This window comes from Mya arenaria, chromosome 4, assembly GCF_026914265.1.
Source record: "Mya arenaria isolate MELC-2E11 chromosome 4, ASM2691426v1".
NCBI classification, from domain to species: domain Eukaryota; kingdom Metazoa; phylum Mollusca; class Bivalvia; order Myida; family Myidae; genus Mya; species Mya arenaria.
The window spans coordinates 33,584,956-33,609,041 of NC_069125.1; the positions used below are offsets into that span (position 1 = coordinate 33,584,956).

The window sequence follows — 24,086 nt, forward strand, 5'->3', positions numbered from 1 at the left end:
GCTTAGCCAAATGACCTTCTGTGTGCCATTGCTTAACCAAATGACCTTCTGTGTGCCATGGCTTAAACAAATGACCTTCTGCGTGCAATGGCTTAACCAAATGACCTTCTTGTGTCATTGCTTAACCATTGCTTAACCAAATGACCTTCTGTGTGTCATTGCTTAACCAAATGACCGTCTGTGTGCCATGGCTTAATCAAATGACTTTCTGTGTGCCATGGCTTAAACAAATGACCTTTTGTGTGCCATGGCTTAAACAAATGACCTTCTGTGTGTCATGGCTTAAACAAATGACCTCCTGTGTGCGATGGCTTTATATAATGACCTTATATTTTACATGGCTTAAATGAATGACCTAATGTGTTCCATTGCTTAAATGAATGACCTTATGTGTAGCATGGCTTGAACGAATGACCTTCTGTGTGCCATGGCTTCAATGAATAACCTTCTGTGTGCCATGGCTTAAATGAATGACCTTCTCTGTGTCATTGCTTAACCAAATGACCGTCTGTGTGCCATGGCTTAATCAAATGACCTTCTGTGTGCCATGGCTTAAAAAAATGACCTTTTGTGTGAAATGGCTTCAAGGAATGACCTTAAGTATGCTCACTGTGGCCTCAGCAGATGGTCTTTTTGCGGGTCATTGGCTTTTAATTCTTACCCAACTAAAAATGTGAATGAAAACTAAGATACCTTCTAATATCACCAGTGCTACCAAAATGGTCTTTCATTGCGGAAAAGACAATTATGTACTATAGAAATTCTTTGGTTACGAGAATTATGTAATAGGGGAGCTTCTTCGGTAATTCTAGACATCCCTGGAGCTTTACTTACATCACAATGTAATATACAAGTCAATATGTTTCTTGCAGCTGAGACCATCAATAAATCAATCATAAATGACTTGTTAATTTACCTCTGGCTTCCAGAATAATGCTTTTGTTTTGTCCAAAGAATGAAATTGGTTCTTCCCAAAATGGTTTGTCTCTGGTTTATAGTATAATTTCGCTCTTAGGCGATGCATTCACTGACATAAACAATATGCACAGAATATTTATTTGTAGCAGGGGGTAATTTTACAAATGATCTTAGTAAAAACACTAGATAAAATGTCGGTGCTTAGTATTCTATACTTCTGCCAATCCAAATGTCACAAGCATTTCACGTTAATTATGTAATCTAGAATTTCATCCAGTCTGACCTTCCATAATGTTAAAGCCTTATAAAGTTCTGGGTGGAGTATTATAACAGACTTTCCAAGTGATATGTTAAACTTGTCTATTGTTCTCTGTTAGTCACTAAAGGAACTTGACACTTATTTAAGCCAGAGTTGAGGCAGACTGCTACATAATGGGCGAATGGTTTAGAACCTTTTTAAAGTAAACAGCGCTGTTATTATTATTTAATTTTTAAAGGGCAATTGTTGTAAACTTGACATGAAATATTTTACAATGTGCTGATTTATTTTTTAACTAAAACAAGTACAGCTGATCGAAACAGTTTCAAATCTTGTTAACGATGATGCTACGAAACAGTTTCAAATCTTGTTAACGATGATGTTCATAAATATAACTTAAACAAAGTTCTAAAAAATTGGAAGTTGCCAATGATGACAACACCAAAGCTAAATATGGGAGATGAACAAAATCCCAAACAACAATTTTGCTTAGGCAAACAAAATCCCCCCCACACACCAAATTATTTACAGAGGCAGACCCCCCCCCCCCCCCCACACACACACAACAATTTTGCACAGGCAAATCAACCCCCCCCCCCCCCACCCCCATATATATATATATCATGTTCATGTGTTTTGCCATTTTCTACGCTGATTTACCAGGTTGAATATACATGTAGTATTTCATTTTCTTACATTTTACAACATTTTTTTTCTTGCTTATTTTCAAATTTTGGGCAAAAAAACATTTAGTATTATTTTTAATTCAACTTAAAAAAGAGGCATTTTTTTCACTTAAAGTTAATATTTTTCACTAAGATGCTTAATATGAATAACAGATCGACACCCCTAGCTCATAATGGAATTAAAACATGGATTGGCCCCAAAAAATTGCCAAAAAGAGGGACAATTGTTTACTGGTTTCGACCAGACATTTTCAGCGCTATTTCCTATACATCAATACTAATGGATCAATTTTGGGCCATTAACTATCACCCAATACACAAAGGAGTAATTAAAGTCTCACAAAATGTGCCAAGCCATTAGGACCACCTCCAGAAAATAAGTCAACAGTTTCCCATACAATAAAAACATTAGTTTGATAGACGCAAAATATGGAACAGTTTCTGCATTATGCATGGAACATGTCAATTCTTAAACAAGGGTACCACAAGCAGTTGCCGGACCACTCATCTATTTGTCTCTGTTGCCTGAAATTCAGCCCATTGTCATTGTAAACATATGTACCAATTTCCATTTTTGTTTAAGCAGTATTCATTTTTGCCCAGTGTCATTGTAATAAACATATGTACCAAGTTCCATTTTGGTTTAAGCAGTATTCATTTTTGCCCATTGTCATTTTAAACCTATGTACCAAGTTTCAGTTTCGTTTCAACAGTATTTATTTTTGCCCATTGTCATTGTAAACCTATGTAACAAGTTTCAGTTTCGTTTCAACAGTATCTATTTTTGCCCATTGTCATTGTAAACCTATGTAACAAGTTTCAGTTTCGTTTCAACAGTATTTATTTTTGCCCATTGTCATTGTAAACCTATGTACCAAGTTTCAGTTTGGTTTCAACAGTATCTATTTTTGTCCATTGTCATTGTAAACCTATGTACCAAGTTTCAGTTTGGTTTCAACATTATTTATTTTTGCCCATTGTCATTGTAAACCTATGTAACAAGTTTCAGTTTGGTTTCAACAGTATCTATTTTTGCCCATTGTCATTGTAAACCTATGTACCAAGTTTCAGTTTGGTTTCAACAGTATCTATTTTTGCCCATTGTCATTGTAAACCTATGTACCAAGTTTCAGTTTGGTTTCAACAGTATCTATTTTTGCCCATTGTCATTGTAAACCTATGTACCAAGTTTCAGTTTGGTTTCAACAGTATCTATTTTTGCCCATTGTCATTGTAAACCTATGTACCAAGTTTCAGTTTGGTTTCAACATTATTTATTTTTGCCCATTGTCATTGTAAACCTATGTAACAAGTTTCAGTTTGGTTTCAACAGTATCTATTTTTGCCCATTGTCATTGTAAACCTATGTACCAAGTTTCAGTTTGGTTTCAACAGTATCTATTTTTGCCCATTGTCATTGTAAACCTATGTACCAAGTTTCAGTTTGGTTTCAACATTATTTATTTTTGCCCATTGTCATTGTAAACCTATGTAATAAGTTTCAGTTTCCTTTAAAAAGTATCTATTTTTGCCCATTGTCATTGTAAACCTATGTACCAAGTTTCAGTTTGGTTTCAACATTATTTATTTTTGCCCATTGTCATTGTAAACCTATGTAACAAGTTTCAGTTTGGTTTCAACAGTATCTGTTTTTGCCCATTGTCATTGTAAACCTATGTACCAAGTTTCAGTTTGGTTTCAACATTATTTATTTTTGCCCAGTGTCATTGTAAACATAATTATGTACCAACGAAGTTTCAGTTTGGTTTCAACAGTATCTATTTTAACCCACTGACATTGTAAACATATGTACCAAGTTTCATACTGGTTTCAACAGTATCTATTTTAATCCACTGACATTGTAAACATATGTACCAAGTTTCATACTGGTTGAGACAGCATTATTTTTAAATAAGTCAGACATGTTAAATAATTATACATTACATAGTCAGTTCAGAACTGAGGAGAAAGTCAATGGACTATATGGAACCTTTTTCCTCTAGGTTTCAACGATTTTAAAGGCTTTTAGATAATGTTTGACATTTTTGCATGACAAATTACTGCGAATCAAGTCAGTACAATGACATTCTCTAAACTTTAGAAGAAGATAACTTCAGAAGGGGATTCTTGCAATAAAATAAGACAGTGGTTCTAGGATAGGCGAGCAATCTAGGGTCATAACCTTACTCTTGGAGAAGCCTTAAATCATGTTTCATATATACCCTGACATAAATCGTAACAAGAAATAGACTTAGGACTTAATCAAATTGCTTGTTTTGTCAATGGTCACGGTACCGGTATATAAAATATTATTTGAGTTTTTTTCCAAGAGTACCATTAAAGCCCTTAATTGCTCATCTATCTTTAAACCGCTGCGTGAAATAAATGTATTATCCAATACATTGCAAGATTATTTGATGATAACCATGCATCTGTTTTTATAGAATAAAAATTTTACTTACATTATAGATGTTGATTCTACTGAATAGTGTATCCAAATTCGTACAACACGCAATTCAACCATCCATCAGAAATCATGTTATTCGTATTCCCAACAGAAATATTTGTGAAAGAGTTAAGTATTTTATGCCATGTCGACCATTACAATTCCAACAATAATATTGCTTAGTTTGGTAAATTGATGCCTTTTACAAATGCTACATTTCTGTTAACCTATTTTCATTGAATTCACACCATGAAATCCAAGCTTTGATATTCTGTCAGCTGTTTATAGATATATGTTGTATTTTCCCTTTAATGCACTTAAATACAAATACGCTATTTAGTAACATTTTTATCTGAGAAAAATCTGATTCCCAATGTGAGAAACTACAAAAAGATCTACGTAAAATGTCAGCACAGTTATTAAGTTAAATTAAGCATAAAGTTATAAATGTCTAAAACAGTTTTCCAACCTTAAAGCTAAAACAAGACCTACCTTAAATACAGCGAAATTTGTTACAGCCAAATAACAAATAACTAATCAAACATGTGTCGTTACTCCAATGCGTTTCTAAATTCAAAGCACAAATATGTCGCTCACTGCTTACGGGGGAAGAAAAATATCGTCACACTATCAAAACAACGATAGAGCACAAGTTCTGAATAAAGATTTAATGTAATGCCTTAATATTGGGGAGAGTTTCGTTGTAGTAGTAGTAGTAGTGACAGTCCATATTGATCCGAGTCGCAGAGACGTTTGCAACTGGTCAATAACAGCTCCTTAATGACACTGAGTAAATCGGAATTAAATCATGGCTGGCTCACATATTGGTCTCCAGCGGGGGTAAAAAATGTATTGGTCTTTATTTTTTACTTCATTCAGGAAAAAAATTAGTTTTGCAGTTAGGCCTGTGAAATATTCTTTTAAGGTTCTAGACCTGATTTTTCTTAAAAAGAAACAGGTGGTAATTTTTTATCTTATTTCTTTTAAAAGGGAACTTGAATTCCGCAAAATGACCATGTTGCTTACTGGCAAAGTCCACTTTTTGGAACGTAAATTTGACAAGAAAAATTGACAATACAAGGGCCACAACTCTGGAGTTAGTGATGTGATCATGCAGGCTGCATGTTGTCATAATCAAACTCAGTGAATATATTTACCAATGAACAAGTTTGGTAAAGATTGAATAACATAGTAAGAAAGCGGAAATAAAAGTCAGATGCTGCAGATGTGGACCACAATTCTGGACAACAGAATCACTGTAAAATGTCTGCCAAAGTTTTTCTTTGTACTACAAATAAAATTGTGGGAATTTCCCGACAGAGGCACGTGCAGATGTCAGAATTTAAAACAGTTTTTTTGGCCTCTGTTATAATCAATCATTGTCCAATAGATGTGAGAATGACTGCAGGAGGTTATTTCGTTCTGATTATTTTTATCATATGAAACTAAAAACGACTGTGACAACAACAATGATATTTTGTTTAAAAGATGACAAGGGACACATAAAGAATTTTGATTATATCTTTTAATTACAGCTTCCCAAGCAATGCACAGAAGAAGGTAAATACCTGCACAGATAAAGTACAATTTAACAAAAGCCGTCACAACAATGTTACAAATGCCCCCGCTAATGACATTAGGGACTGCCATGTCAGAATGGGGATAATTTTCCATTAAAACTGAACTCTACAGACTTTTATACATTCAGTCTACGTATGGGTAAGAATTGGTCCGCTTATTCAGGGTGTGGAATCACGTGACTAAAAGGGGTTCTCACATGGGTCACCATGGGTCATACCGATGTAAACAAACAGAGTGATGATAATTTCTAATTAACATTTTTCATAGAAAAAGATATGAAAATATTTCCATGCTTTTTTCTGATTCTAGATGTGTGAAATATTTTAAATTTACTTGTATTTAATACTGCAATCCTTGGCCAAAATTGCAGCGTTGAATCGTTCTACGAAGTTCCGCCAAGTTGAAATTTTGCCCAAGTCATGTGTTTCCCCAACCTAGGTGCTATTGCAATGTCTGCAGCCACAAATCATCTAAGGCTTCTCTTTGAATAAAAAAATCCTAAAATCCAATTTTCGTTGGATCAAAATATATAATTTCCACGTCTAAAGAAGTACAATAAGTATCAATCAGACATAATTTTGCAGGAAAACATCCTTTTATGTTTGCTATAAAAATACACTTAGTATATTAGAATTCTTATTTGGATCGAATCGCTCTTGAAAGAAATAAGAACGATTGTACATCACTCAAGATTTATTGAAAAACACATGTCCTCGGTAAAGAATGTATTATAATAGACGAAGGGATATTACATTGCCAAATAAAGAATTTCACATTAATCACAAACAGATTTCCTGAAATTGCTAGTCGGAGACAAAGATAACAAATTATGTCTGGGAATGCAGGAAATCTTGTAACAGCACACTGTCATGCCACATATGGAACATTTGAAACATTGGAAATGGAAATGGTTTTTACATATTTTACAACAATTGCAAAAAAACCGATATATTTACTTATACTGAGTCACTCACTTTGGCAAAATCAGGTGCATGAAATAGTGTTCTTCACAGTTTTGAGGGGGAAACCAGAGAACCAGGAGAAAACCCACTTATCCAGCATCAAATCTGAACAGGAAAACCTGGGAATCAAACCTGGGTCGCATTGGTGAGAACCCAGTGCATTACCACTGCGCTTAAACCCAAATAACAAAATTACTGATTTAAGGACCTGGGGGCCGTAAAATTCTTCAAAATCCTAGGAGTGTTCTGACTTGTACATTTAAAAGAAAAAAAATAACAGCTATAATATTACCGTACAGATTTCATTAATGATCATAAGGCTTAAGATCGTTAATATCCAACAATAACTCAGTTTGGGGCATCAACTGCGTTTCAATGAAAGTATTGGAAGGTCATTTATCACATTGAGTCTAGCCGTATTTTTACGAGAGTCCCCACCAGCACTTATTAACCGCTTACAAAGGTTTATGACTAAGAAATTGTAATGAAACAGGGCCCTGAGCACTGTTAAAAATCTTCCCTTGGTACAATTAATCATTCTTTGCTCACTCTGCCCATTCTTAATCATTAAGATTTTAATTCATGTGATCTAACTATTACCTGTGATTCTAGGTAAAAAAGGGCCCCCTGACCTTTGGACAGTTCAAATTATTCACCAATCATGCTGTTTCAGGCAAATTCCATTTATTTATAAAACAGAAAAATCTATTGATATTTTGTCTTTTATTTTTTTAGGTCAGTAAACATAAAGCCAGCTGAAGTCACTTTCCATTAACAGTTTTTCCCGAATTTATTCCTGGCCCGCAGATTTCACAGAAAATGACACTCATTTCTATGCAAATTTAATGCATACAAGCTATACACTCCAGGGAAACTGTAACAATCTCGATCCATGTGTTAGAATTGAGAATTTCTGTGGAAACAACAAATAATATATCAGTCAATAGAACACAATTAAAAAAAATGTGCATTTTCATTTGCACTTAAATGATCAAATTTACTGATATTTTTTTTATTTAATCGGGGCAAATTTGAATTTCTAGACCAGGGTTTCTAAAAACCGACAATTTGCCGGTCTGGACTGATTTTGACCACACCGGACCAATTTCAGTAACAAAATTTATTCTGAAATTTGTTAATAATAATATTTATACTTTCGGTTCAAAATGGCTAAGTCAGTAAAAATTGTAATACACAAACTTGGGTTTGTTATTCACAAATCCCCCAAACACCCCAATAAAGGTGACAAGATCACAAGATCAGATTAATGTGACTAGCTTCTTAGTTTCACTAAAATAAACACTTGAACTAACTAGAGTTGTAAGACTTTCCACGTGAAAATTATTAACAGTTTCTAATAATACAATGAAAACATAACAGGGACCAGCCCAGTAGTCAAAAATTCAAAAATAAACCCCGTTTCGAGGTACATTAAGGCATTAAAGGCCTAGTTTAAGGAATGTTTGGAATGATAATCCTCTGCTGTGCATCTCCTGCTAATCGCACTGGTGTCACAGTAGGGGCCAATTTCCTGCCTGTGTATTGGTTTATTGGCTCAGGGCCATTTAGGGTCCATTTTTATAATAAAACATCGAAAACTACACAGCAGGATACTCAGATTGGAGATCTGATAAACCAATTAGGCAATAAGATTAAGATCAATTAACAGAGGTTGTGTACTAATACACCTTTTTTTTTATTTATTTATTTTTTTATTTATTTTTTTTTTTTTTTTGGGGGGGGGGGTACTTATAGAAGGCTTAAACTAGGTCTTTAAGGCCCAAACGATGATAAACAACAGACATAAGCCTATAAACACCACATACACAATTACAAGCACCAGACCACTCACTCAACAAAGTCATGACTTATATTTTTTTACAGACAAAAGCCAAGAGAAATGATGCCTGGATGCAGGAACACAATTACAACACTACAATCTTTATTTAAAAACAGCAACAACAACAACAGCTGAACAAAAATTCAGAGGAAATGTTTCAGTTTAAAAGCAATTTCTTCTACTAATTTTGAAAGGATATTGAACATTTAGACCAGAAAATCTGAGATCATAGTCTCCCAAGACGTACCATGACATTCTCAAATTACAGCGAGAAATCACTCTGGTTGATCAAAATGGCAAAATGTCATTGTGATCTATACCATCAGCAGCACGTAGCTAGCTGCTACACTTCCAAGACCCTGTAGACTAATTTAATCATGTTGTTGGGAAATGAGTACAAGATTAGTGGATATGATGATTCAGTTTTATGTGAATATATCCAACAGTTTATCATCTATAGCCATTACTACAACTAGAAACGCCCCAATGCGTCGAGAATAGGTTTCTAATATGGGCGATAAAAAAATCATAGCCAATAAATTTCTTGTACGAGTTGTAAGAAAAGTAGCAGCCTTAAGCATTTAGGCAAAAACCATTTTTCTATTTTTAGTCAGTGACCTTGACCATGACCCCCCCCCCCCCTCAAAAGCAATCCAAAGCTAGCTAACTACACACACCAACTTTCATTATTATCCATCAATGCTAGCCTAAGTTATTGGGTGGAAACCAATGTTTGACGCCCGCCTGTAGGCCCTTCTGCCTGCATGCTACTTGGTGACAGCGACATCAGCTACACTGCTATAACAACACCTTGACATTGAATTCCTTCATTAAAACAGACCTGAGCTAAAACACAGACAATATTCAGGAAAAAGAGGGTAATGTTTCATCAAAATTAGAAAACTGAAAACGTATTCTCCCTTGATGCACCAATGCAGTGAGAAATTACTCAAACTAGGTTATCGTGGCGTGATTAATTCTTAGAAACTGTCAACTATAAAATTATCATAACACACAATCAATTGCATATAGCTATCCCTAGAGATGTCAGCCTCCAGGGGCCCCTTTCAATTATATCTTCCACTGCTTAAGAGTGCTTTGGGACACCCGAAAATTTATGGGCAGAATCTATATGCTAAATGTTCTCCTTTAATGACAGATATTTTAAAATATTTACACCTCAACTTCCATTCCTTAAATGAACTGGCTTTCGGCAATTGCGTTTATCAATCGATAAATATCGGATATGTTCGGATCGCAATTCATCGCATAACAATATACATGAAAACTATTGATCTTGCTATTGTTTGTATTGTGTCAGCAGATCTAGTGAAATATAAATCAACTTTGACCAGCCCAATTGTGTCCATACCCCTATATTGACATCAACTCCGCAATTCATTCCTTTATTAAATGCAGTACGTCTAAAACACGGTTACATCTGGAAAAACTGATCTTAAGCCTAACAACCTTTACGGAAACAGGGCCCTCCAAATCATACATATGTAAAACTAGCCCTTATAAGTACAACTTTAAGCCAAGACATATGAATTGTATTGTAAGGAAACAAGATTGAACACCAAGGCTCGTCTGTTATTTGATAGTAAAAAAAGGACATTTCTCAATAATTATTGAAGCCTAATGGCAACATGTGTACCAAGTTTCAAGTGAATATCACAAATGTGTTTTTTAGTTATCAGATAAGGTTATGATGTGGACACCGCTGATGACAACGACACTAAGGCTTCAAGCAGCTATTACAAAGTGGAAGTTGTTTATGATAATACACTGACTGGCCGATGCAATTGTACTCTAACTTTAATGAAAATGTGTAGCATTTAGAACAGCACTATCAATGCCAAAACTATGACTAAAATCACAATGTCTTTCTCTAGTTGAACAGATTCTCAAACAGAGGTGTCAAAAAGTCAATGGTCACCTAAAATTAGCAGTCGAACGAGAGGCAAACCATGACAATAAATAAAGCCTGAGTAACGGGCCTTACTATACATACTACTGTGCATATTTGCTATGGACACATGAATACCAAGTTTCATTTCAATATCCTGAACATTTTGTACATTTTAATGGCCAAGGATAAAGTGAAAGTTTTTGCATGTGCCAATGCCAGTACAACAACACCACGTCTTTGACAATAACTAAGTTAAGTTAGTGTAGGCCCGTCAACAACGCCGCTACTGATGACAACAAAGCTATCAAAATATTCAGACATTTCTTCTTCAAAAAGCATATAAGCTAAAATTATTCTGTACAAATAATCAACATTGATTTTTTCTAGAAATAAAGGTATCCTTACAATACCTAAACTTTCTTTACATCAATAATGAAGTCTGGGAGAAAACAAATGTGAAATCATTGTGTAAACCATTGACAATTAATTACCCACAAATGTTAGCAAACAACTGCACCAGAAAATCTATTTTATTCGTTGTTTTTTTCAGTTAACAAACAGTAATTATTATTGCGCTCTAGAAAATCCATGAAACGATATTGAAGTCAAGTGATCGAAATTAATCAAGGAGAAGTTTAAACACCACGGTCCCCTTCACAATGATTATTACGAAAAAATGTCAATGTTCATGTGTAATAAATTAATGGATTTATTACAATGGAGCAACAGCGACTGCTGGAATAGGTTTGTTTAATTTGTAATACATAAAAATATAACTGACTTTTAGTTTATCGTTGGAACACATGTAAGTACATGATCACTAGGTTACATAATGACTTCATGGCCAAATCAATTAATCAACTTAGTCTGATAGGCTAATAAAAGAAATAGAGTGCTGGACTCAGACTGGCTTCTTAAAGGCAATGTACTATTTATCAGTCTTATAAAAGAATTAAAGCACTTAGCTAACGCACTAAACTTCGCTGCATAGAAAATTGTAATAATGATTTTTGCTGCTGAAACAGTTTCTCTCGGAACTGATAAAAATGGGTCACATGATGCTGTGAAAATTTACCCGTATTTCTTAGAAAAGTAAATTAGATTTAGCTAGCATTCTCAGAAAATGACATTGAAAACACCTTAATTCAATACATATAGAATTAGTGTCAGACATAACAAGAATATTAAAGGTACTGACGCTATTTTAGGTGACATTCCAGCACTTTTCACCTTAAAGGACAAATGCAGAATTTCATGGAAATCTACAGAATATGATCCTTTTTATTGTGCCTTAGAGGCTTTATCAAAGGCCATATTCGTCTTTTCCCAGAATTGAACGGTTTCTTTAAAATAAAATGCAGTTAAGTTTGCAGCAAGAAAAGGGGAACATCGTAGTTATCAATAATATTTAACTGCCGAACAGCTGATTTCCGCCTTAATCTGTTTCAAGGAAAGATGGTGTAGTTTTTTTCGCACCTTTTTGAAAATGGGATCATTGCTTTTTTGATATGGAAATTCGCCTTATTTTTAACTTAAATTGGGAAATAACAGATAGAAAAGGTAAAATAATGTGATTAAGTTTGTTCAATGGAATACCTCATCTTTTCCATACAAAAACAGTACATAAATGCACAGGGGGCATAAACAAATTATTTTTGTTTATTTAAGCCTATAATTTTATGTATACATATAAGAAAATAATTTGTTTCTGACCACTATGCATAAATGTATATAAATTTATATTTAGAAAGTAGGAATTTTATTTTCAAATTTGTAGTGCCTAAATTTAGTAAGAAAGAAACACTGAAACATCATCATCTTTCATTTACAAAAGACTGTGAGCCACAAAATTCGCAGTGTCGATGCTTCTTGCTAAAAAAAACACATAGATATCCTATATTACCGATACCCAGCCAGTAATGACCATCGACCACTGTATTATAAACTTGTACCCAGAAACACTCGCAGTTGCTCGACATTCAATTTAGTCAAATTTATATTGCTGTTAGACCAATCCGTCATATTTTTAGGTTCACCGGCTGGACCTCCACATGGAGCCTTTCTGAGTATATCAATAATTAGTCTGCACTGAATGTTGCATGCAGACGAAAATCCATTACAGCTTATCTGCATTGTAAAAGGATGAGTGAGAAAAGTAATTCGTAAGTGAGAAACACAACACGATATAAACTTGTACCTGTCCAGGTCTGGCGATGGCAAGCTGGCGTTCCATGGACAAGCGCTCCTTGGCAGCATGTTTGATTATGGCAACTAGTTCCTCCTTCTCCTCGTACATCTCGCAGTTCTGAAAGACATTTCAAACTCATTACAATCATATCAATATGCTTTCCATTTGGATTAAGAATCACCTGCAGGCGTCATCTTGTGGAATGCTTTCTGTCAGCCAATAAGATGCCTACTTACGAAAGAATTGTATTTGCGATGAAGTTAAATTTTGTAAGACATTTCACTGGGATTCCTAAATTGTTTCGGACATTAAATATCGTACATTCATCATCTCCATTTTACTCATACTAAACAGGGAAAGCTCAGTGGGTAAAGAAAGCAGTTTAGCTAAAACAGAACATATGATTTTCCGCGGTGTAGGGTTGAATCACATCGTTGCTCTTTGTTGTAAATTATACCTTATCTTTAAATGAATAATTTAAACGACTATTGTCGGGCAATTCTTGTATTATTTAAATAAAAGACAAAAGTTGGTGTTGCCAATGTTCAATTTTTTACACCTTTTAAATTCATGTCATACTGAGAACCAAGTTTTCAACAGTTTTCATGTTCATGATGAAATAAAAAGCTAGCATGTGATAAAAAAAAAATTCTTACACTTACTGACCAGTTCTACAACATTATAAGTACAACTCAGATCTTCACCACTAGAAAAGAGTTTTGAAATTTCTTTGCAGATTTTTTCAGAATTTCGGAGAGCGAAGTGTTGACTTGGGGCCAAATAACGTCACTCTCGATTTGTGAGCGGACAATTATTTTGCCACTGACATTGATAGAACAGAGTAATATATTTCCACCGCAGATATATCCCTCTCTCAGGGGCTTTCTTAGACGATTTATTCCATTAACAAACATTAGACATACGCAGATGAGTCCCCGATTCACCCATCTTATACCATATAAATGAAAACTGATCGGAAGTATAATTGATAGCTGACTTATTAGTCAGCGTCTCGGCAGTTATGCATTAATTAGGCGATTCCACGACAATCATTCAATCATTGTGATTAATAAGATAATTGATCATGATATTAATAGAGCATTTACTGCACAAGATGTGACACTGAATTCATATCATTGATAATTGGAAATCGAACTGATGTATGTGCAAGCAACATATGAATTCAAATTATATTTGTCAGCACAGTTAGAGGATGCGAACCCTCATCCGGTTGTCTGGTAAGTGCAATGATTAGCACACTCCTTTCTCACCAACGCATACTGGTTATGATTCCCAGTCTGGGCGCAAGTGAATTTGGTTTGTGGTCACCAAGCCGGAAAAATTGGTTTCCACCGGGTACTCGGGTTTCCCCATAACACAAGACCACACTCTAGGCTAACAACATGCCAACAACAGCGATTAATATAATTTTGTAACAAGAGATGTTTGTCCCCTATTATGCCCCCTCTGAGCGGCATCATTGTTGTCAGGATTACTGTGAAATCATTAATTTCGTGGGGCATTAATGTTCGTGGTTTTCGTGGGTAGGGTGATCCACGAATTTAAGATCCCACGAAATATAGACCCTTTATTCACTTTTTCAACTGCCATGTTATGTACATACTATTTTATTCGTTACAGAAGTCGCAGTATACAGCGTTTATTCCTGTATATTTTACTATTGATCATTGTTTTGTTAATTTATTATATCTGCCTTGAACAAATAATAAACCAAATCAATTAAATGTGTTTTTATGAACCAAATGACAGAAGCATGTGTTTAAACATGTGCTGTTAATGAAAATCTCCAGGTTTACAAGATGTCCGTGATGAATGTCGGTACTCGATTTTTTTATTTAATAAAATAATTAATCAATTATATTGGAGGTTACTGAGTACAAAGTACAAAACAACGCGTTCAATATATTTATTAAACAAAAACGTGTGAATAAATATTGTAATGATCTTGTTTACTCAAATATACGCACCTTTTCGGTGCAAAATTCTTAATTGGTATTCAATGGCTTCCCCTATCTGTATTTATGATTAGGGTACATCTTCTTTTATGACCTTAATTCCCAATCAAATCGATAATTGACATGGGTAAATGCACTAATTGGCATCTCGAACCACTTTCGCGAGTGTCATAAACTGTTTGACGTAGAAGACGAAAATCAAGGGCCAGCGCGTGGAGATTATGCAGACGATCGCATATTCAATTTTTTTTTTCAAAAATGAAAAACCACGAATTCAAGAACCCACGAAATTGTATTTTTTCGGCAAACCACGAAATTTCATGCCAACGAATATAAATGTTTTCACAGTATTTGGACAATTGAATGAAATATGCATGGACCTCCAAATCAAGTTTGAGGGCCATGGTTGCAGGCAGTGTCAAGTTATCACACAGACAACCTTCTGCGTTAAAGGTAACTGTGACCTTGACCTTTGAGCCAATAAACCCTTAAATTAAAAGGTGTCATCTACAGGTCAGGCCCAACCCCCTAGTCAAGTTTGAGGGCCATGGGTGCAGGCATTGTCGAGTTATGACTCAAACAACATTTTCACATTCAAGGTCAACATAACATTGACCTTTGACCTGATGACTCCTAAAATCAATAGGGGTCATCTACCCAGCCTTCATGTCAAGTTTGATGATCATAGGTCCAGGCTTTATTGAGTTATAATTAGGAGAAGCTTTGTTAACTTTTTCTTGTTAAAGGTCACTGTGACCTTGACCTTTGACCCGATGAAACCCAAAATCAATGTGGGTCATCTACTGGTCAGGCCCAACCTTCATGTCAAGTTTGATGACCATAAGTCCAGAAATTGTAGAGTTGGCTTCAAGGTCACTGTGACCTTGACCTTTGACCTGATGACACCCAAAAATAAATAGTGGTCATCTACTGGTCTGGCCCAACCACCAAGTCAAGATTGAGGGCCATGGGTGCAGGCATTGTCAAATTACAAATTGGACAACCTTTTTTCATTCAAGGTCACTGTGACCTTGACCTTTGACCCGATGATCCCTAAAATCAATAGGGGTTAACTACTGGTCAGGCCCAGCCTCCATGTCAAGTTTGATGACCATAGGTCTAGGCATTGTTGATTAATCACTCGGACAAGCTTTGAAATCCTTTTACCATTTATGGTCACTGTGACCTTGACCTTTGACCCGATGGCCCCTAAAATCAATAGGGGCATCTACTGGTCAGGCCCTATATTCATGTGAACTTTAATGACCATGCGTCCAGGAATTGTTGAGTTATCACTCAGACAAGCTTTGGTCTACCGATGGACGGACCGACCGACCTACCGACCGACCTACTGACCGACAAACCGACCGACCGTCATGTGCAAAGCAATATACCCCTCTTCTTCGAAGGGAGGCATTATAACTTATTTCACAATTGTTATGTTTGTACTTAAAAATCCTCATTTGTTATGTTTTAGTCAATCAAGGGACTTAATTCAACTGATATTAAAGTCATTATCAGCTATTAGCCTTGTTATGCTCACGCATTCATTTTTATGAGTTGATCAAGGCTGATTGAAGAGTTATGGGGCTTCTTAAACATCTGCATCTTGTCACTGGAAACAAGCATTGAATGATTTTGAAGTTCAATACGGTCAACAGTAAAAGTTCTTGCAAGCTGAAAATCAATGGCTGACAGACCTCGACAAGTCTAAAATAACCCAGTCAGATAACATTAAGACACAAATTTTGAAGCCAAATGAGATGTTATACACAATAAAAAAACTCAAGAAATTGTGCAATATATCAATAACACACTTTTTAAGGTATTTTTAACAACTTAAACTTGTCAATTTAAAATTTAAGTAACAAACATACCTTTGGTAAGATATCCAAGTAATACATTATTTCCTGCTATTTCATATCTTCTCACACTTTCATTGTTCGAAGATATTTTCAAATATTTTTGCTAAAATCCATTTGTTCTATTCTTTTCGTTTCCACTAATTTAGACTTTTCTGTACTACCTAACATAAATGTTCATGCTTTATGATATATATATATAATAGGTGTTATGACCTATTATCACACAGTTTAGTTTTAAGAAAATATTTACTATCGCCGTCTCATTGTAACGAGTATTGTTTTATCAACTGATAATAGGGAAGAAAAGTATGTAGATTAAATGTTTGATCAATGAATTTAAGATAAATCTAAAACAGCGAGTTACCTGACATTGTCATGATTTATAATAAAAATTATCATCATGGTTTATCATCATGGTTTTTACATTAAATGTTTTAATCATTGAATTAGATTAGGTTTACAAAAGCGAGTTTTCTGATATTTTCATAATTTATAATAAAAATTATCATCATCGTTTGTACAATAAATGTTTTCATCGTTAAATTAGATAGATTAAAAATACAACAGCAAGTTTTCTGATTTGGTCATAATTTATAATAAAATTCAGCATCACTATTTGATCATTAAATGTATTAATCACTGAGTAAGATATATCTTAAACACCAAGATGTCCAATATTTTCATAGTTTATAATAATATTCATAATCACTGCTTTACATTTACATTAATTGTTATGTCAATCACCGAATTAGATAAATCTTAAACAGCCAGATGTAAAATATTTTCATAGTTTGTAATATTAAATAAACACTGCTTTTTCATTAAAACGTCAATCAATGAATTAGATAAATCCAAAGTAGCGAGTAATCCAATGTTCTGATATAATCATCTTCATTATATCTTCATCGTAATTATCACAAAGTGTACATTTTTAATTTCCCACTGAGAGTAATATAAAGATATGGCATTGTCAATCACGTTATAATATCATCATAGTCATGAATACCTTAGCAAGGTACAAATATTATCAGTAAATTTAGCAGTCATAACGAGACGAATGTCAATTTGAATAATACAAAGTTTGCTTAAGGGTAATTCAAATGAAATCCATTGTAACTGATATTTGTCTAGATTCACAAATGAACATCGAAACTACTACTACTAAAATAAAGGAAGGTAATGACTATGAAATATTACTTTATTTTTCGTTCTTCGTTACATGTATATAAATACATGTATAGTGGTTTCTTTATATATAAATAGTGTATTACCTGCTGACGATGGTATAATTAGTGTATAACAATATGGTAATGTCATTTAAGTTATGCAAGGCCAGTCAAAATGATACTTTTTATGGTTTAAATGGTACCTTAAGAGTCACTATCATTCAGAATAAAGACTAACCATAAATGAAATGGAGCTAATTTGCTGTCCTCCGTTTGTATTATTCAAACAGCTGTATGAAATGTATGCATACACACCAGTATGTATATTTTTTATAAAATGGACAATGCATTGGTGCATCATAGTTGTTGATTATAAGTATCTCCCATGGCCGAGAGCGTAAGATTATAAGTATCTTCCATGGCCGAGAGTGTTAGATAGGTTCATTCTGACCCAAGCGTAAAGTGTTTTGCGGAAACAAGGTTTACCGAGTTTCCGCAAAACACCCTGCGGGAGGGTTGGGATGAACCTATCGTACACGAGCGGCTTTGGTAGATGCTTTTTCTCCCACATCAGTTAAACAAAATTAAGTAAAAATGTATTTTTTGCTGGAACTCTTTTGTGCTAAGTGAAAATAATTGCGTATGGATGTGCGATAATTCGTGGTTGTCATGGATTTGCGCGCAGTGATTCAGATTATGTTAATAGTCATATCGGTCTATAAATAGTTCTAAGGAGAGTGAAGCATTATTTCTTGAAAGGTTCATGGAAACTGTTTCATGGTGACATTTGAAGCGAGAAATAATTAATAAGCGTTCTAAATGTTGCCACAAGATAAGGTTTCCATGATGCTACAAACGACAGTCTTCAACAAGGGAGGTAATTACAATGTTGTGACCATTTAAAGGGAGTTCCATACGGGCATTTTATCTTCGCCCGTGGACAAGATTATAAGTATCTTCCATGGCCGAGAGTGTAAGATAGGTTCATTCCGACCTGAGCGTAGAGTGTTTTGCGGAAACAAGGTTTACCGAGTTTCCGCAAAACACCCTGCGCGAGTGTCGGGATGAACCTATCTTACACGAGCTGCTATGGTAGATGCTTTTTCTCCCACCTCAGTTAAACAAAAATAAGTAAAAATGTATTTTTTGCCGGAACTCTTTTGTGGTTGTCATGGATATTTGCGCAGTGATTCAGAGTATGTAAATGGTCTGTTCGGTCTTTAAATAGTTCTAAGAAGAGTGAAGCATTATTTCTTGAAATGTGAGTGAAAACTGTTTTCTAGTGACATTTGAAGCGAGAAATAATTAACTCGCGTTCTAAATATTGCCACCAGACAAGGTTTCCATGATGCGCTATAGATGACAGTCTTCAACAAGGGAGGTAATTACAATGTGGTGACCAGTTAAAGAAGTTCCATACGGGCATTTTATCTTCGCCCGTGGGCAAGATAAGAATATCTAGCACGGTTAAATTAATGGATCTACTTATCTGAGGTGGGAGAAAAGAATTTCTAGCATGGTTAAATTATTGGGTCTACTTATCTGAGGTGGGAAAAAATGTTGTTCTTTTATTTTCATTTATAAGCAACTGCTGTGTACAGCTGTCAGTTCATCAGTTATTATCCCATGTCTCTGGTGCTTACTTAAACCATTTGCTAGTGTCTGACACTTCTAAATCAATAGTTTAAATCATTTATGACTGACCCTTTAAAAAAGGCTCCCTTTGTTGTAACCCTTTATGTATGTACCAGTTTTTTAGGTAGTCAGTTATATAAGACTGTTGACAAAAATTTAGAACGCAGATTTATATATAAAAGTTCAAAAATTGATGTTTTATGCCTATTTCTTAAACCGTTAGTAAGGGTTTAAGACATAAAACATTAATTTTCGGACGGAAATATAAAATTCTTCTATCTGATCTTTTGTCAGCAATATTATATCATTGGTTTGCAGATATTTGTGCAAAAATTTGCTCTTTCCAAGACAAAAAATAAAAAAAGTTGTAAAAATGGTAAATCTGTGAGAGTGCAGCTTTAATGTGATCATTATTCCTCATCATATTTCTATCAAATGTATACCTCAGGTCCGAGGAAGTCCGCATTACTAAGTGAATCTGCAAGCTCCTGACATTTCTTCCGCAGGTCCTCGATTTCTCGGTCTTTGGAGAGCATCTGTTTGGCGTGTTCAGAAAGGTCCTTTGCCCGTTGCCGTGCAAACAGTTTCTTCATCTGATCCTGAGAGTGAACGCCCACTTGTCCCGCCCCCTGGCTGGCTGCAGCCATCTCTTTTGCTTTCTGTACAGTGAAGAGAAATTATTGAATTATTGAAGGACAATTTAAAAAAAAAGAAAAAAAAAGCTGCATACAGATGCCTGAACTCTTGTTAAATAAGTGGAATAACTTCAAGAAATATATATCCCAGCATTATTGAACTTGTTGTACATTACAAGCACAATATCATTGCATATATGTATAATATGTACCAAGTTTTGTGTCAATATGTTTTACATTTTCTTCGGGATTAAATTCGTTATATGTTTTACAAAAAGTTATTTTTCCATTCCTCCCTTTCTTATTTCAAACAGCAGAAAAATGAATGGATAAATTAAATAATGCTGTTAATGTGAAAGAAAATATACATATCTTTGATAAATTAAATCAATTTTAATGCTGTGTGCAAATCTAAGGGAAGAAACCCAAATACATCAACCTTCAGTACCCACAAGAGTTATCTACCTTAACATTTTCCTGTTGTAGATGTTTTGCTTTCTCTTCAAGTCTTCGGGCGATGGCTGCCAGTTCGGCATTTCGCTTTTTGAGGGTTTTGATTTTCTCCTCCAGAGGCTTTTTGTCATCCTGTTTCCGTTTCTGAAAAAAAAAATGTTTGGAAATGATAAAATAATACGGTAGTAAGAATAATAATTTGCGGGGAAAATGCCAGAACAAGAAAAACAGTTACACTGTAGTGTAGAAATCTTCTGTGCATTCTGGCAATAGTAGAACTAGTTTTTACATTGGGAGACAGAACCACTTTGAAGTGGTAAAATCACATTGTACCTGCTGTAGCCATGATTACAAACAGTCTCAAGGGTGAGTTCAGACCTAGGTGGCAAAACCGTATATCAAATATTGTAACTTTCTTTCTTGTTAAGTTTTGATGATGAAATTGCTGAATATTACTATTCAAAATTGTGAACTATTCACATATATTTTTTGTAAAATGATAGAAATAAAGATGATTCTCTGTAATTTAATAAAAGTGCTTTTCAGAGTCTGTGTCAAATCTTGGACTTGAGACTGTTTGTAATAATGGCTCCAGAATGTTATTACTTTAAAATGGTAAAGCAAACTAAACATATAAACACATATGAACATAACTATCAGTGTGAAATGTTCTACTGATGTTCAAATTGAGTCCACGAGTCATGCTTGCAGGAGCAAATAATCATTCATTTTTCCCAGCCATTCAAGGGAAATAACTCCACAAGTATTTAAGCAAAAGAATTGTCATAGGGAACATGCATTCAATTCTAGGTATATGTTAAAGATAAATTTTGGCGCCAGATCTACAGATAGATCACTTTGAGCAGGCCAAGGTAGTCCGCTCTATTTTCTGTAGATCGTCAATATTGTACTCTAACTGCTGTTTATTGGTGCAATCATCAGAATCAATGCAATAAAGTTGATGAACAGAAAGTACTCGAATGTCATTTGCCCACACAAAAATGCAACCACAAAGTATATGCTACCTTTTACTACTCGAACAAGGCAATGGTTGATAATTAGGCTGACTGAGTTATACTCTATCATGCAATCGTCCGGGTCAGAATCGATTTATGTAAATTTTATGGTCAGAAAATTTGAAAAATCCTTAAATGTCATTGGTCCACACAAAAAATGCGAACACCAATATCTTTAACAGTTTTAATGTAATTGCCAACCACTGTCAACTAGGAGTTAAAAATACCACGGTTACAACAATACAGAAAATAAACAACCTAAAAAATAAATCAATTAAAGTTCCCTTTCTGTTTCTGTAGAATAAATCTCAAATGACAGCATTCAGTTTAAAATTGCATGTCTTTAACTTGAAATTAATTTTAATTTCAGCCACGAAAAATTAAATACTCATAAATTTGATTAAAACCCTTATCCCTGGATGTGATAAATCATCTTTATTGCTTAAAATTCTCTCTTTTTTCTGCAAAAACGTTGTCGCATAAATTCTGCAGAAAATTATATCACGCTGATTAAAGATGCTTTATAATGGATATTGAAGACAGTACCTTTGACATGTAACGTAAGCCAATTATAATCCAAAAAAAAGCCTTAAATTATGGTTTTAAAGTATCGGATGTACAAATATGATTTTCGTTCATAATTTTAAATTCTGATGCCTTGTGATCCCATTATAATAAGGCTGTTATCATTTGAAGTAAGATTTATTACTGACTATATTAATATGTAAAATAATCTGATGAAATTACACAAATAATCAAGTTATTGCAGTTTGTGTTTTTTATATTTATATTCCAAATGAAAGCAAAAAGGGGAAATGCCCCATTTTGCAAAACGGCAGGGCAAAAAACACCTGTGATATTTTTTTGAGGTATTATCTTATGTCCATTCTTTCGCTTCTTACATAAAACCCCTACAAAACACACCAAAATAATATGTGGTCAACCGGTATCCAAAATTCGCATAAATGTACATCAATTTCCTTAAAAAGGTAATTACCAATTTGAAATAGTACAGGTTGATAATGTATGTATACTCGTATAACTCATTTGACTTAAATGATAAAAAAAAAAATAAAAAATATATAAATAATATATATATTTTTGAAATCTACCTATGTTGTGCATTTTTAAGTTACTTCAAATTTCTTTTGAGATAAATTTTCTTTTTATTTTGTAAGTAACTTTAATTTCATGAGCGTTTTATTAACTGCTGACATCAGCAATTCCATAACATCGCAAATTTAAAACTTCTCTGAATAATATTGTCTATAAGTGCACACATGTCATGTGTGTAAGAAGTATGTAAGGACAAATATTGGATTCTCGACTTCATAGACCACTACACTATTACAGCAAAATATCTCCCAAATTATATTGATGCTGTATTTGGAAGGTCTTGGCACTGGCTGCAAGTCTGAGACAGTTCTAGCATATGAGAGATTTATTTCACGATTCCAGACACTCCAATACTGTAAATGGTGTTAACCTTTGCAATGTTTATTTGATTGTTTTTTTTGTGATTTTTGATTTGTGAACATTTTTGCAAGTTCATTGCATATTACTCGCTGCCAAATTTAATGATATGAATTGCTTCTTTATGAGTTTAAGGAACAAGGTTTTTTATAGATTACTTTTGTTTGTAACCCACAAAGATATGAAATCACAAATAAGAGCGAAAATAAACCCCATGCAAAGTAAACACAATGCACAGTATTACATCAATACATTTGTCTGGCGCTGTCTCCGAAATGACTACATAAAGCAAACACTGTAACATTGGGGAAATTAACATGGCAAAGTTTTACCAATTCTAAAACAAAACAATAGCTGCCTTGCATTTTCCTACATTTTAACTCCTGAAAATTGTCTTTATTTGTCAAATGAGACAGTAAATTAACTATGCAGTGAGTTTTTAATGTGATACTGTTTTATTTAAATTTGTTCATGTTTAATTTCTTTTGGACTAAAATAAAAATTGGAATTTTGTATTTTTTGGCTTGTATTGTTAACTTTTTTCTACTCTCACCCATGATATTCCCAACAACAACAACTTTAATAATGGTCGAGGTGTCATTATAAACAAGGACATCAAATTCACTGTTAACTTTGGTGACCCAGGGGTGAAACATTTTTCACATTCCCGATGTAAGCGATACCTTTTAGCAAGTTGAGGGACTGAAAATGGACAGACGATATGACACTGTAAAGTATTGTTTAAACCAGTCTCCTCGCAAAACATGATACAAGATGACAGGCCAACGGCAGCAACATAACACCAACATGGTTAACATGATACATTTTTCACCTATATTTCACTGCATTGCCTCAAATTTGTCACTCTGAGCTTAATTATAATAGCTACTAGAATGTATACATAATTGTTGAAACACGTGTTGCTGAGAAAAAAAAACATATTTCCATTAAACTTTATATTTCCATGCATTAACCTTCCTTTACTGATATATTGATTCAGTTAGAAAGCAAATAATTAAGTATGGATAATTAATTCCCATTATCTTCTACAATTTCATTCAGTAGGGCAATTTAC

At 34.2% G+C, this 24,086-nt stretch overlaps 1 protein-coding gene across 9 annotated transcripts in view; it reads right to left on the reverse strand.

The window, feature by feature from the left end:
• Positions 1 to 24,086, reverse strand: part of LOC128231384 (peripheral-type benzodiazepine receptor-associated protein 1-like) — a 148,088-nt gene that overhangs the window by 88,047 nt on the left and 35,955 nt on the right. For all 9 annotated transcript variants that reach the window (XM_052944144.1, XM_052944145.1, XM_052944149.1 and 6 more), the window contains 3 exons: positions 20,535 to 20,666; positions 19,878 to 20,093; positions 12,802 to 12,909 (listed from right to left, as the gene is read on the reverse strand). In XM_052944144.1, coding sequence (XP_052800104.1) covers positions 12,802 to 12,909; positions 19,878 to 20,093; positions 20,535 to 20,666 — 456 coding nt within the window. The remainder of the gene's footprint in view (positions 1 to 12,801; positions 12,910 to 19,877; positions 20,094 to 20,534; positions 20,667 to 24,086) is intronic.